Source organism: Stegodyphus dumicola, chromosome X2 (assembly GCF_044657685.1).
Source record: "Stegodyphus dumicola isolate Sdum_Otavi_A_Nest chromosome X2, ASM4465768v1".
NCBI lineage: Eukaryota > Metazoa > Arthropoda > Arachnida > Araneae > Eresidae > Stegodyphus > Stegodyphus dumicola.
In genome coordinates this window covers 78164000-78178505 of record NC_140781.1, presented here as the reverse complement: position 1 = coordinate 78178505, position 14506 = coordinate 78164000, and the positions used below count along the sequence as shown (strand labels likewise).

Sequence of the window (14506 nt, the reverse complement as noted above, 5' to 3'; positions counted from 1 at the left end):
AAGGGTATTACAAAAGAAATTATTGCCGACTATCAAAATAGAAGTCGTTTGGCATTATTTTTAATTTATATGAATGTAAGCCCTGAATATAGAAACTTGATAAGTGAAATTGATGACCCGGTAGTTGCATGGAATACGCTTGCCAAATACTTTCAGCCAGATTATCGATCTAGACATATGTCCTTGTTATCAGAGTTCTTAAATTGTAAAATTAAGCCAAATGAAAGTATTAGTTTCTTTTCTTCTAGATTAAAACGGGTAACTGAACAATTAGCTGATATTAATCAGGCTGTAAGAGATGTATACATATGCTTTCAGTTTCTTAGGTTTCTTCCAGATAAATATGATCAAGTAGTTCAGAATGTTTTGAGGTGGCCAGATGAAAAGTTCATATTTAAAAATGTTGAACTTGAAATACTAGCAGAGGAAATGCGTTTTAATTTAAGAGAGATAGATAAGGAAAATTCCAATAAGACTATAGAAGTCCAAAGTACTCGCTGTGAACCCAAATTTAAGCAGATTAAAGGGCTCAAGTGTTATAAATGTGGCCGTCCAGGTCATATTCAAAAATACTGCAGAATGAAACGTAATTTTTCCAGTTCACCCTCGCCTGCTTCTTCTGTTTCCTCAGTTGTATCTAGTAGTAATAAAACATCTCCTAAGTGTAAGAATAAACCCAAGTTGTGTAAAATAATCCCCATGCTCAGTCCCATTTTATAGTTTAAGCTAATGTTAACAATTTGGAGGAAAATGATGATAGTTGGATTTTTGATACTGCTGCATCTCATCATTTTTGTAAAAATCGTGAATTGTACGATACTTTTTCTCCTGTGAAGAATGAGAATATGCTAGTAGTTATTGATGGGGTAACTTTTCCAATTCATGGGAAGGGTACTGTTAAAATGAAATTTGGGGATAAAATTATTTTGCTTAAGGATGTTTTATACTCACCTGAACTGAGACGAAATTTAATATCTGGACCTAAGGTGGATATCAATGGAGCGAGATTTTATGGTAAAAAATGGGCAAATTAAAGTTACTGATGATGAAAATGAAACTTTGTAAAAGGCTAAGTTGATAGGAAGTAACTATCATGTATTCCCGAAAATAGTGAAAAAGGGGGGGGGACAAATCTGTGAAATTTGAGGCATCCACAGTTCAGCATAACAATAGTGAATTATGGCATGGTCGGTTTGGTCATATAAATTATGGTGCTATTGTCAGGACTAGTAAGAGACATTCAGTTCGAGGTCTTCCTGTGTTAAAGCACTCACCTAATTTGTTTTGTGAACACTGCCAAATCAATAAGCAAAGACAAATCTCCTATAGACCCTTAGAAGGTATTCAGGTAAAGAGGCCGCTTGAAAGGGTTTTTTTTTTTTTTTTTTTTTTCTTTCTGATGTATGGGGACCTATTAACATTCCAGGTAGGAATAGTGAACGTTAGTGATGTATTTTGCATATTCATTTAATAGAATTTGTCATGAGGGCCAAGATAGAACCCCATTCGAATTGTATACTAAACGGAAACCATTAGTATGTCACCTTAAGGCATTTGGAACGATTGCCTATGTGGGAATTCCAAAGGCTAAAAGAAATTCTAAGCTTGATCCAAAGGCAACGAAGGGCCGATTGATTGGGTACAGTGTACGAACAAAAGGGTACAAGATTTGGTTGGAAACTGAGCAAAAGGTAGTAGAAACTTTAAATGCTACTTTTAAAGAGTCAACTGGAATGCAGAAAAGTGGCAGTGGAGCTGCACTGGGCACCCTTCCTGATTTGGAATCTGAAGAAAGGGTAGTGTTCCAATCTACTGATACTCCAGTTGGCTATTTTCCTGACATAGAGGAAAGAATTGATACCAGTGTACCCTCTTCTATACCTAGCACTGACACTCAATCTACATTGAGACAAGTAACTTGGCTTCGTAAACCTGTTCCAAGGCCAGACGGCAATCGTACGGATGTGTACTATTTTGAGAGGGGGTCTAATCAAAGACTACGATCACCAAATGATGTAGAAAAGTATTGCACAGAGCATAATATTCAGTATGATCCTACCTTGTTTGATTTGAAGGGAAGTAATACTTATAGTGGTGAAATCGACCCAACTGGCACTCCTTCAACGTCATATACCCAAGATAGCTGACTAGAGGTTTCAATTCCAAACACTTATAACCAGGCAATGAAATCCACAGAAAAGCTTAAATGGATAGAGGTAATGGAAGAGGAAATGGCCAACATGCGAAAGCATAAGGTATGGCATCTTGTTCCACTTCCTAAAGACAAGACTCCACTAGGTTGCAGGTGGATTTTCAACATTAAACGTGACGAATTTGGAAACATTGTTCGTTTTAAAGCTCGTTTAGTGGCTCAGGGTTATCGGCAAATTAAATACGATACCTATGATGAAACCTACTCTCTTGTAGTTAACTTTTCAGTAATAAGGCTCTTTTTCTCTTTTTTAGTTGCACACCTTGGATGGGCAAATATACAGTGCGACGTAAAAAGTGCTTATCTCTACGTTCCTTTATCAGAGGAAATTTACATGTCCCAACCTCAGGGTTTTGTAGAGCGAGATAAAGAAACGTTTGTGTGTCGTTTAGATAAAGCCTTGTCAAAATGGGCGATTATGGTACTACAAGTTGGATAGAACACTATGTAACCTAGGGTTTATCAAGTTTGAGTGGTGCAATTGTGTCTATCGTTTTAAAGATTTTGTCATTCTGTTGGTTTATGTTGATGATATTGTTGTGTTTGGAAAAAGTGAAGTTCAGGCTAAAAGGATATTAAAAGTCCTGAATTCACATTTTGATTTGAAAATTTTGGGTAAAACAAGAAAGCTTTTGGGTGTGGAATTTGAATATGAGAACAATAGTGTTTTGATTCATCAGCAATTATAAATAGAAGACATAGTTGATCGATTCAAGTCTTTTAAAATACAAATTGCTTCCCTTCCAATAGTTAAAGGTGTGAAATACTCAAAGTCCCAGTACACAAGAAGAAACGACTGAAATGATGAATTATCCTTATAGAAATGTTTTGGGATGTCTCTTGTTTCTTTGCAATTGTACTCGTCCAGATATAGCTTATGCTGTTAATATATTTTCTCAGTTCCAAAGCAATCCTGGTAAGTTTCAATGGGAAGGATTACTTAAACTTTTAGGATACGTTTCCAATACCAGACATCACAAACTAAACTGGTATGCAAGGAACTGAAGCTCAATATATATTCAGATTCGGATTTTGCTTCAAGCAGGGATGATATGGTGTCTATTGGTGGACAAATAGCTTTGTTGGGAGAATCACCTGTATCTTGGCGTACATTTAAAGAAAGGGGAGTGAGTTTGTCTACTATGGAGGCTGAATTTATCTCCATGACTGAATCAGCAAAAGAATTAGTTTGGTTTAAAAACATTTTGGATGAATGCATTCAGTTTAAGATTGCAAGTAACTATGTTTCAAAACCAATATTGTTTGTGGATAACATGGCTGCTATATGTTTTACAAAATCACCCATTGAAAACTCAAGGACCAAACATATAGATGTAAAAGTATTTTTCATTCGTGATCTATTGAACAGGGAAATTTTTTGATTTAAAATATGTTCCAAGTAAAGATAATCTGGCTGATCCCATGACAAAACCACTGACATAACCTGATAAGATATTGTGGAGCAATTTTCTTGTGACACTTGTTTTTGTGTGTATTTAATTTTTGTAAAATTAAGAGTTTTATTTAGTTGAATATAATATGTTATAAGTCATATTATGATGAGTATTAGATAATGTGAAACTGTATAGTGTAGAATGTTGTATGATTGACCAGGGCCCTGGGTAAATGTATTGAATGTATGATCATACATATGTCTTTGTATTGTTTTGTAACATACAAATATGTCATACAATATATATACTTTTATGTCTCTCCACGGAGTCTCCAGACTCGAATCCGATAGTCGTGGTATTGCAGACAGAAGCATAACTCATCAGTAAAGACAATTTCATTCCATTCTGCTGTCCACATCCTTCTTTCAGCACACCATTGGCGGCGGAGACGTCTATGGTTCTGCGTCAAGGGTAATCGAAGCAATGGACGTCTTGCAGACAGACCACTCTGCTGTAAACGGCGTCAAATGGTACGCGCAGACACTGGATGATGTTTACAGACTGAGTGTGTTGTGCTATGGTTCGTGATAACTGAGCGATCCCTCACTGCCATGTGCAAAATGTTCCTGTCATCACGTGTGTTGGAAAATATGACCTATCGTAACCCTTTTTCTGCATCATCTCTCCTCCCTGAAATAATTCTAACTTTCACATAAGGTTTAGTTCTTATTTTTAAAGGGATATAGCAATTACTTTTTACTTCTTTTACACTGCCAATGTTTTATTAAGAATGGACTGTTCCAGCCTAATTAAGATGCAAAAACGAAACTTGATGTTACATCATCTGGAAAGCTAAGTTGTGACGACAGCCGATTGGCTGCTGTGAGATAACGTCATGTCTACTTCAGGTATAAGTATTTGCGTCGCTCTGGCTTATTCCTTCTGGTTCCTGTTTCATTGGTCCTTCGTGTGCCGTTCCAGCCCTCATTGGTAGACGATATTGCGATGCATGCCGTCCAGCGATAAGTACCGTCGTTCCAGTCCGAGATGATTTTTCCTGGATTCTGCAAAGTGGCTACGATGTGAGCAACTGCTGTGGGCGGAATCCTGTTTTTACGGTTCGGCGCGAAAGATTTCAAGTTGTGGTTCCTGGTGGTCAACTGCCGTGGGTGGCATCCTGTTTCCAAAGTTAAGTAGCGTCAAATTCCAAATATGATTTCCGGTGAGCAACTGCCGTGGGCGGCAATCTGTTTTATGGTTCGACAGCGATAAATTCCAAGCTGTGATCTCTTGTGAGCAACTACAGTGAGCGGCTTTTACCAGGTCAAGTGCACTCGAGGTTTAGTTTAATTTTTCAGGTGCATTCTTGGCCAAAAAGCATGGACCAATTGATAGTGAAGTGAAGTTCATATTAACCGCATAGTTTTTGTTCTATGATATGTTTTTCGTGTATTGGATGCAAGTACTCAAAGATCAAGTAAAATATTTATTGTATCATTAATAGTGTTTTATTCCCTAAAGGAAAAACCCTTGGGGTTAATGAATAGTCAGCTAAATGTAATTTTTGATAATGTTACACTCTTTGAGTTTCTGGTATTGATCAAACTTATTTATTGTACTTTTATTTTTATGTATATTGTTAATAAATTGGTTAAGTTAATAACATTTGTCTTCAATGTCTGCACAGTATATAACCTTAGGGAGCTTTTATTGCTATTTCTGCTAAATGTTTTAATAACTTTAAACTTTGCTTATGCATCAACGTGAAGTGGTGCATTGAGGTGGATGCGATCGAACACGTTGGTCCGTCGTACCCTCCTGTATCCAACGGTCACATATCCGCATTACAGTTGTTTGGTTTCGTCCAACACGACTACCGATTTCTCTGAAAGATAATCCACACTCTCGTCGGTAGGCCACTATTCTTCCTCTGTTGAACTCGGATACTTGATCAAACGATGATTGCTGTTTACTACGTGGCATAATTGACCTTTTTTTTTTTTTTTTTTTTTTTTTTTTTTTTTTTTTTTTTTTTGAGAAAAAAACACAAGAAAAACCCAATTGCCGAACTTGAAATCGTTGAAACTCTAAGCCTTAAATAGCACTTGAAGTGGCGCCACAGGCGCACGCGATGTGTATCTGCGCTGAAATTCTCATGCTTCCTTCAGGGTGTTGCATTTAGGTGGCCAGCAATGTAGAAAAATACTCTAATCAGTTTCATTAATCATTAAATAACACTTTAACCAAATCACTAATCATTGATTGCAAAACATGTATAGAGACATTAGGTTACTTTGAAGCAAGAGACATGAAAAATAAGCAATGCCTTTGCCAAGACTCAAACTTCAGACCTCTTGAATATGCACAGAGTGTGCTGACCATTACACAACAAAGGCATGCTAAGGTGGGAGAAATACCTTATATAGTCCCCCTTTTAAAGGGCGACTGGGGACTGGGGGACCCAATCACCAAATCCTAGAAAAATTAGCAATTCCCTCGACAGGACTCAGACTTCTTGATTACATGCCAAGTGTGCTGACCATTAAGCCACAAAGGCATGCTAAGACGGCGGGAGAAATACCTCATGCATGAATTAATGGAATTCTGCAATGTAGAACTGTGTTAAAAATATGGAATGATGGCAAAATGGAGCTTGCAAAACAGCAAAAAGCTTTGTTAAGGTCCAAAGACAAAAACATAAATATTTGTTCTTCGCAATATAAACTTGCAGTAATCGGAAAAATATATCCCTTATCAAGCAATTTTTTTTTTTACTTTTGGGAGAACCTTGTTTCGGCAGAGCTTTACTCTTGTATTTTGTAGCATTGTTTTGAGAATGCGAATTAAATTCCTGGAAGGTGCATAAATTACTTCATTTTTCTCAAACCTATTTTTTGCAGTATAAGAACTGAGTTGTCCAGAACATTTGTGTCGATTCTTGGTAGGTGGAGTAAAGACAAATCTGAAAATATCAGAACAGTTGAAAACAAATGACATGTACATACAGCTACCCGACATTGAAAATGCAACACCAAGAAGGAGTGGTCTGAAAATTATGCAAATTTCAAGGTAGACACACATCACTTAATTATGTGAATGATGTGAAATGCACAGATCTCCAGTGCATATTGAAGATATAAGGGAAGGAGCCTGCAGAATGTTCAATTTTCGTGCCATTATCTCTGTTGGGGAAATCACTGTAGAAAATTTGTTCTTATCTAAGAGGACGCATGTAATAGCAGAGAATGCCAGGAAGTTGTCAACAGAGGCAGTTCCAGCAGACAGACAAATTTACAGAATGGTGATCGGACTGAGAAGTGCAGGTTGGTCCATATGGCAAATCTCAGCTGACACACACCTAGACACATCCACAGTGCAACGGTTGTGGTGACAATGGTTGGAACAAGGAAATGTGGCAAGTTCAAGGGGTACCAGTGCAGCCAGAGTGACATCAGCACATGTGGATCGACAAAGCTCCGAGCCACCTACCTTCATTCTCGATGTTCCCGTATCGACTAGAAGCATTTGCTGTCAACTGATTGCTAGTGGCCTGCACTCATGGCATCAGTTAAGAAAACTGCCATTGACCCCACATCACAGATGCCTATGTCTGCAATGGTGTCAGGCTTGAGCAATGTGAATGATGGAATGGCAAGGGCTGTGTTCTCAGATGAGTCATGCTTCTGTTTCTCCAATGTCAGTCGTCACATATAAGTGTGGCATCAATGTGGAGATAGACCAGAACCATTAGCCGTCGATTGGTGGTTAGTGGACTGCACTTGTGCTGTCCATCAAGAAGACTGCCACTGACTCCACATCATAGATGCCAATGTCTGCAATGGTGCCGGGCTTGAGAAATGTGGAAGACGAAATGTCACAGGTTCACGTTCTCAGATTAATCATGCCATTTCTCAAATGATAGTTCCTGCATACTAGTGTGGCATCAATGTGGAGACAGCTCCAATACGGCAGCAACTGTCAAATGCCCCACTGAGCGACAACACAGCACCATAGTTTGGGGTGCAATTACATACAATTCCAGTTCGTATTCGGGCCCACCAGCGGCCGAGCGGTAAAGTCGATGAACACTGGTAGTTCGGTCCGAGGTTCGAATCCCGTGAACGGGCTGGCTGCATGGGCGTTTTCGTGGTTTTCCCCATGTGTAACGTGTATACGAGCCAGTTTCCCTTAGAAAGTCCTCCACGAAAGGCATCCCTCCCCTTAGGCAGATAGCCCTAGTGTGCTTTGCCATAATTAAATACACCACACCACCAGTTCGTATTCAGGATACTATGACAGCCCACCAATACGTGGATGGTGTGCTGTGGCCAGTGACACTCCCTTACCTTCAAGGAATGCCCAATGCCCTTTATCAGCAGGATAACGCCCAACCACACACTGCTCGCATAAGCCAACGTGCTCTGCAAAGTGTACAGATGGTTCCCAGGCCACCGTTCTGTCCTGATCTCTCACCAATCGAACACATTTGGGATGTGATTGGACATCATCCATAATCTCCTTGACTCTGTACCTAAACGTGTTGCTTTGTGTATCGCTGTCCAAGGTGATCTTACAACCTCGACCAACCGTCACTTTGAAATGTCATTTTAATTGTTTATTTAACATATATACACTCAGTTTTTTTTATTTTATTTTTTATTTATTTAACACTCACAATTATTTAACACAAAACATTTTAATTACTTATTTAACATATAACAGCATACACCATTTAATAATTTATGATGTAATTTTTGTACATGTACATATGACTATGTTTCCAATATTATATCCATGAATGAATTGAAAATATATATTTTCATCTTTCTCTCTCTCTCTCTCTCTGTGTGTATATAAGTAAACGAAATAGTATACATATGCATCATTAGAAGAAACCATTCTGTTAGTAAAGCTTTAAGAACACATATGCTTTTAGAGCAGGAAGATAGTGACCTACAGCAATTGTTAGCCCCAAGTTCGTGATGTCATGATCTAATGATTGGGCTTCTGTTTAAGAAGATATTGACTCTGTTGGATATAGCATTAAGCCACAAAATGCCTCTGTCAGCCCAGCATCAATGCTTACCAATGCAAGGCATCGACAGCAAGGAGGCTTGTCAACTAGGGTTTTGTCAATGTCAACTAATGTCAATGGCTGAGCCCCACCATAAGATTAATCTTTATTGCTTGGTACTGCCCAACAGTCTTTTGGCAAATGTAATAATCAATACTTAAAATTGCATGAATATTATGATGCAACACAGAAAAGAGTTGCCTATTTATTTTATTATTAAGCTATTTATTTTACAACATGACTATGTCAAGATATGCCATCTTCCAGGACAACAGTTAATTAATACAAACATGACATTAACAGACCAGTGGTTGAAAGATTTTGCTTTGAAACGTGTTTTCAGTGATGTCCCTGAAAATTACTGTAAAATGTAACATGACAGCCATACACCATGTTTATGTACGCACTAATGTACACTAATCGAATCACGAATGTCGCTGTCTACGCATCTAACTATCTATCTAATGCCGTATCTAAATGCCACATCTAAATTTCTGCAAGCGATGGTTCAGCTATAATTCTACGATCAAATACTCAATCTAGTTTTAAAAGATTTATTAAAATACTAAAATTAATCTAATCTAGAATCGAATCTAATGTTACATCTCAGGAGCAGCGTTCTAGCTGCGTCATAACAAATCGAAAGTCAAGTTCTCACTGTTGCCATTCTGAGGCAGAGAAAAGTTTGTTTCTAATCAAACCGGAACATCGGCATAGTTAAAGTTCCTAGTCAAACCGGAACACACCATGTGACTATCACTGCTAACCAATTATATTTTTTCATGAAATTGACTTCCCCACTCTCAGAAAGAAAATCTGTCATAATGCCAGAATTATGCTACACTAGTTTTGAAGTAATACTATGATTCCAGTTGATGTCTTGGCCTCTTATCTGAATGGATATTAATCTTATTGACTACATATGGAATGTAATGCAGCATCAGCTTAGAGCTCACCTCCTACCTCTTTGTAATCTAAAGAAACCGCAAATCTGCTACAGTCTTCAACTAGATACTTACCAATGACTTTAATAATCCATGCAAAAAGATCGCAGCTATTTTTCATGACACAGGTAGAGCAAAATGGTATTAGAAGGATGGAATATAATGGTTTATCAGTATAACATTCTACAAAAGAGTTTTCCATGTTTTCCAAATTACCACTCATTGTAATAATAAATGTAAGCTATCAATATATTCAGTTGATACCTAATTCATGCATTTGCATAAAAAGTTTGAGTAACAAGCCATTTTTTATAAGTCACAAAATTAATAATAATAACAATTATATTAATAAATTCTATTGCTTGTATTCAAGAATGCCTCCTTTCCAAGAGGATCACGGCAATTTAATGAAGGCTGTCACTCAACTATATTTAGCATAATAATACATTACAGAATTGGAAATTTCATCCAATATTAAAAACAGAAAAGATGAATGCATAACATTTTTAGTAAACTGTAAATATAGCAATAAGCAAAGTATATTCACCTGTAAAAACTTTTTCACAGGTTCCGGAGCGCCAAAGACGAATTGTATGATCTGCAGATCCTGTTAAGATAAGATTTTGAGTAGGAAACATATCTGTAGCCCATACTGCTTGTTGGTGTCCATCCAACACTAAAACACACTGCTGACCGGACCACACTCTAGCTGTCTTGTCCCAAGAGCCACTCACTATAGTTCCAAACTTCCCAGCAGATAAGGAACACACTGAAAACATACCAGAAAATTAAATGTACAAATTTTAGATAAATTTTGAATAAGACATAAACATAAGCACATTTCATTTCAATGCATGTTGCACATATAGTGCTAATTTACAAATCAGAGAACTATGACAATACTGTGAGTCAGTCGAGTGGCACCAGCTTGCAAACCATGCTTGCTAGCTAAGCTTCTACATCTTTCTGGTAATTCTTACAATATTTTAAAGTTTCAGAAAATAATAAAAAAAAAAAATACTTCCAAGAGATTAGTGCAATAACATATATATTATCTGGATATTTTAACGACTATTGTTTACTTCCCCTATTGTTTAAAACTGAACATCTCATGTATTTGTCTTCTATCAGATTATTATTCAATAAATATCACACATTTAATGCAGACTACTAAAAAGTGCCTGATTTTCAATCTGCTTATTTTTACAATGTTTACGAATTTTTCCATGATATTAATTAAAGTGATGACTACTACATAAAAACAAAATATAGTCACAGTTTACTTTAGAGGAAAAGCTAACAATGATTAATAAGTATTGTCAAACACTGGCACAAGCCAAAACCCAGGATTCCTGCATCATACAGTTAGCTAAATTGTGAACACAAAGAAAAGATAATTGAAGGAAATTAAAAGTGGTAATCCAACAAATTGATAGATTATAAAAAGAAAAAAAATAAGCCTCATTCTGTTAACAGACTACAGTAAAAAGACACATAACATCATTCATTTTATTACAATGGAATAGAAATGAAAAGTCAGTATCTTCAGATATGCTTCTATAATAGTTTGAAATTTAAATAATGTAACAGTTCTAAAATATTTAATCGACTTCAAAATTAAAGTGGTCTTAGATTAGTGTAGGTTTTCAGCAAACCTATCAATTTCAAGGGTGATCAGACATATGTCCTTTTTCTCTATAGGCGAAAAAAATCTGCTCCTAAGAGAGACCTATGTCTATGCTCTAATAGCTTTATTCAAGTCTAGTTTTTAATCTGATTTTATATTCTACATTAGAATTTCACTTCCAAACTGATTTAATCCACATAGACAGTCCATTTAATATCCAATTAAGAATATGCAACACTGCAAATTATATTGAACACTACGCATGTTCAACACTCATTTACCATAAAATAAATAATGTACAATAAAACATTACCAACACAGAATAAAACTACATATAGTATTGCACATTTATGGCATATTTTTTTCTCTCATGCATGAAAGTAGGATAGCAAGATAAAATTATCTTCCAAGAATGTCCTAGACTTGTTCCACAGCATTAAAATAAGGAAATACGGCTGAACAATTTATGGCAATTTCCTCATTTTTAAGCAAGTGTTGATGAGCTGAGGTACTGTCATCCATTAACAGGAACCCAGAACATTTATTTCTGTAGCTATCTGCACTTGTAATGGGCCTGCATCCAATCTACCAACAATTCTCCACATTATTCCATCATCCATACGTTCAAGACCACTCATTTTACCTCATTTCTTATAAAATTTATCCAACCCTTGCGAGAAACACAGAAAATGTTGTAAAGGAGTATGAACACAAAAACTGCCAAAAAAACCCTCATATGCTTCAAAATCACAGCTCCTCAGACTTGCACCTGTATGCTAATTAGTGTATTTGACACAGAATATCTGCATAATTCTTTGACAGCATAATAATAAAATTTAATCAAAAAGTACTAAATTTTAATGCTGTTTTAATTTTTCTTCCTTTTAATGAAGGAAGACAGCTATTAATACATTCAAAATCTACTTCATTAATTTATTAAGATTTTATATATAGAACAGACACGTTTGCAGTTTTTTCTTGGACGAAGGTTTTAAGTTTATTGAAGCTTCCTTCACCTTAAAAATAGTGACCAAAAAATATACAAAATTCTTAATGCAGTTTATAAATTCAGATACAACTAAATTAAACTGTATTCATGAATTATTTTTTTGGAAGGAGAGGGATGAAGAAACATGCATAAATTCCCAGTACATCACAAACATACAACTCAGCAGCTTACAAAAACAGGCTAATTAAACACTCTGTGCACTAATAAAACAACAAAGGCACAGAACAGGAGTCTAGACTTCACAAAAACATCATTTCACTGATCAAGTCACCTCGAACTTTTTAAATCATTCTTAAAGCACAATCTCGAGCCAACAGAAGCTCTATAGAAGTAAATTAAATTTCCACATTCTGATGTATCCTTTCTTAATAGTCACACAAATTACTAGATCTTAGACTGCAATGAAAAAGGTGATTTGAAAAGATACTAAGAAGTTTGCAACACAGAAAGACTCCGAATCTAGTTTATGATTAGTAAAAGTATTTTTTAGCATGCTCAACATTATAAAATGTAGTATTTTCTTTATTTCATTCACACAAAAGCTAATTATAATAAAAGGACTGTTGTATGAAGAGTCCAGTACATAAGTAATACAAAAATCCATTTCCAAGATTCTAACTAATTTGACATGTGAAAGCTTTTATTACCAGTTTGTTTGAGCTCCAACACTGCTCAAAAATTGCAAAGAATAAAGAGAATCAGAAAAAATAAAGTATCTTGAAGATAAAGTCCCATTCTCCTTGATCGACTTCACAAGCAAAATAGAGAAATTCTGCTTATTCACTTTAAATATGGTGCTTAAATTAGTAAACCTCAGATCAGTCTTAAAAACGGTGGATGGCAGACTAAGTAATTTATTCATTTATATGCTATCTGTAAGACAAACTATAGGAAAATATTTTTTAGTATTCTGCATACAATCACAGAATTTTTTTTTGCCAAATAAGAACTATCACAAAAGGGCAAATTTCCATTTATGCAGAACAAATGTAAGAATGAAGAACTTGAAAGAACAAACGTAGTCTCATAATTTAGTATCCTATAACCACAAACACAAAGAAGAATTATTTTAATCTTTCTCAGATTCCTTTGCTGAATCTTCTTAATGACATACAATTAAGCATGAAAACCCAAAAAATGAAAGGCGCAATACATTGCTTATATGCTAATTTCTAGATTACATAGAAGACTCCAAAAGTTTCTTTGCCAATTCAATCAAGATCATTAATAATGTTTTTACATTTAATAGAGAGAAATTCAATGTGCTTTTTCAATGCTAAATTCCTATTACGATATTTGTGTATTTAAAATCGATAACAAATTCCACACATGAAACAACAAGAGTCAGAGAGAGCAATAGTTTTATCAAAATTTTTTTGAAAGAAGCAGAGCTTTACTTTTTGAAAGGTTATAGATAAGCTTCTGAAAGGCCATCCGGTTGAACACAAAAACCAGCACCAGCTATACTCTAAAGAGAATAGACAAAAACTTTCCTACGTAAAAATTGTCTGCCAATGCAATTTTTAAATAGTAACTAAAGAGATACTTAAGTAGTAATACCATAAAGTAGGATTAGAGACACAGCCTTGAGGACAACATTTTCCAAAGACTAGGCTTTACTTTAGACCAAGTAAAAGCTCAGCAGTCCACCTATTTGAGAAGTTCTGAAGGTACATTGGAATCTTTTGAAATTCTCATATTCTAATATGAATTCTCTATTTTTTAACTGCATTACTTTTCAAAAACACTGTTCGTTTTCTACCGTTACTGGTTTGGTACAGCTATTTAATTAGTACCATAAATACAAATCAATATTAGTACCTTCATTTCAAAATAAAATTAAATGTTATCAAAAGTGTATATGGTAATGAGAAACTACACCACTTTTGAGTAAAGTATCAGGTCTGTGAATTGTCTCAATAATCCCAGATTATTTTCAATACAATATTTTTCTTACCCCTCAATTAAAATTAGCATAATCAGGCTTTTCCAGAGCCAAACCAGGACAGTTTTGACAACTCAGTGCACTTTAAATAATAAAGCTGTGTGAGAACGGGTCCATAATAGCTTGAATGCACACAGCTCTGATGATACATTGATAAAATTTATTTTATCAAAAGAAACACTTCAGAGATCTGGAGCATTCCACAAAAACAGTCGTACAACTCTTCACAATATCACAGAGTACAATCAGTAGTTACATTTCAAACTACTATCAATGTTAAACACAACATAATGCAAAACAC

At 35.6% G+C, this 14506-nt stretch overlaps 1 protein-coding gene across 2 annotated transcripts in view; it reads right to left on the bottom strand.

Moving 5' to 3' along the window:
* Plap (phospholipase A2 activator protein) overlaps nt 1–14506 on the bottom strand; it is a 95535-nt gene that overhangs the window by 53544 nt on the left and 27485 nt on the right. For both annotated transcript variants that reach the window (XM_035363124.2, XM_035363123.2), the window contains exon 3: nt 10172–10393. In XM_035363124.2, coding sequence (XP_035219015.2) covers nt 10172–10393 — 222 coding nt within the window. The remainder of the gene's footprint in view (nt 1–10171; nt 10394–14506) is intronic.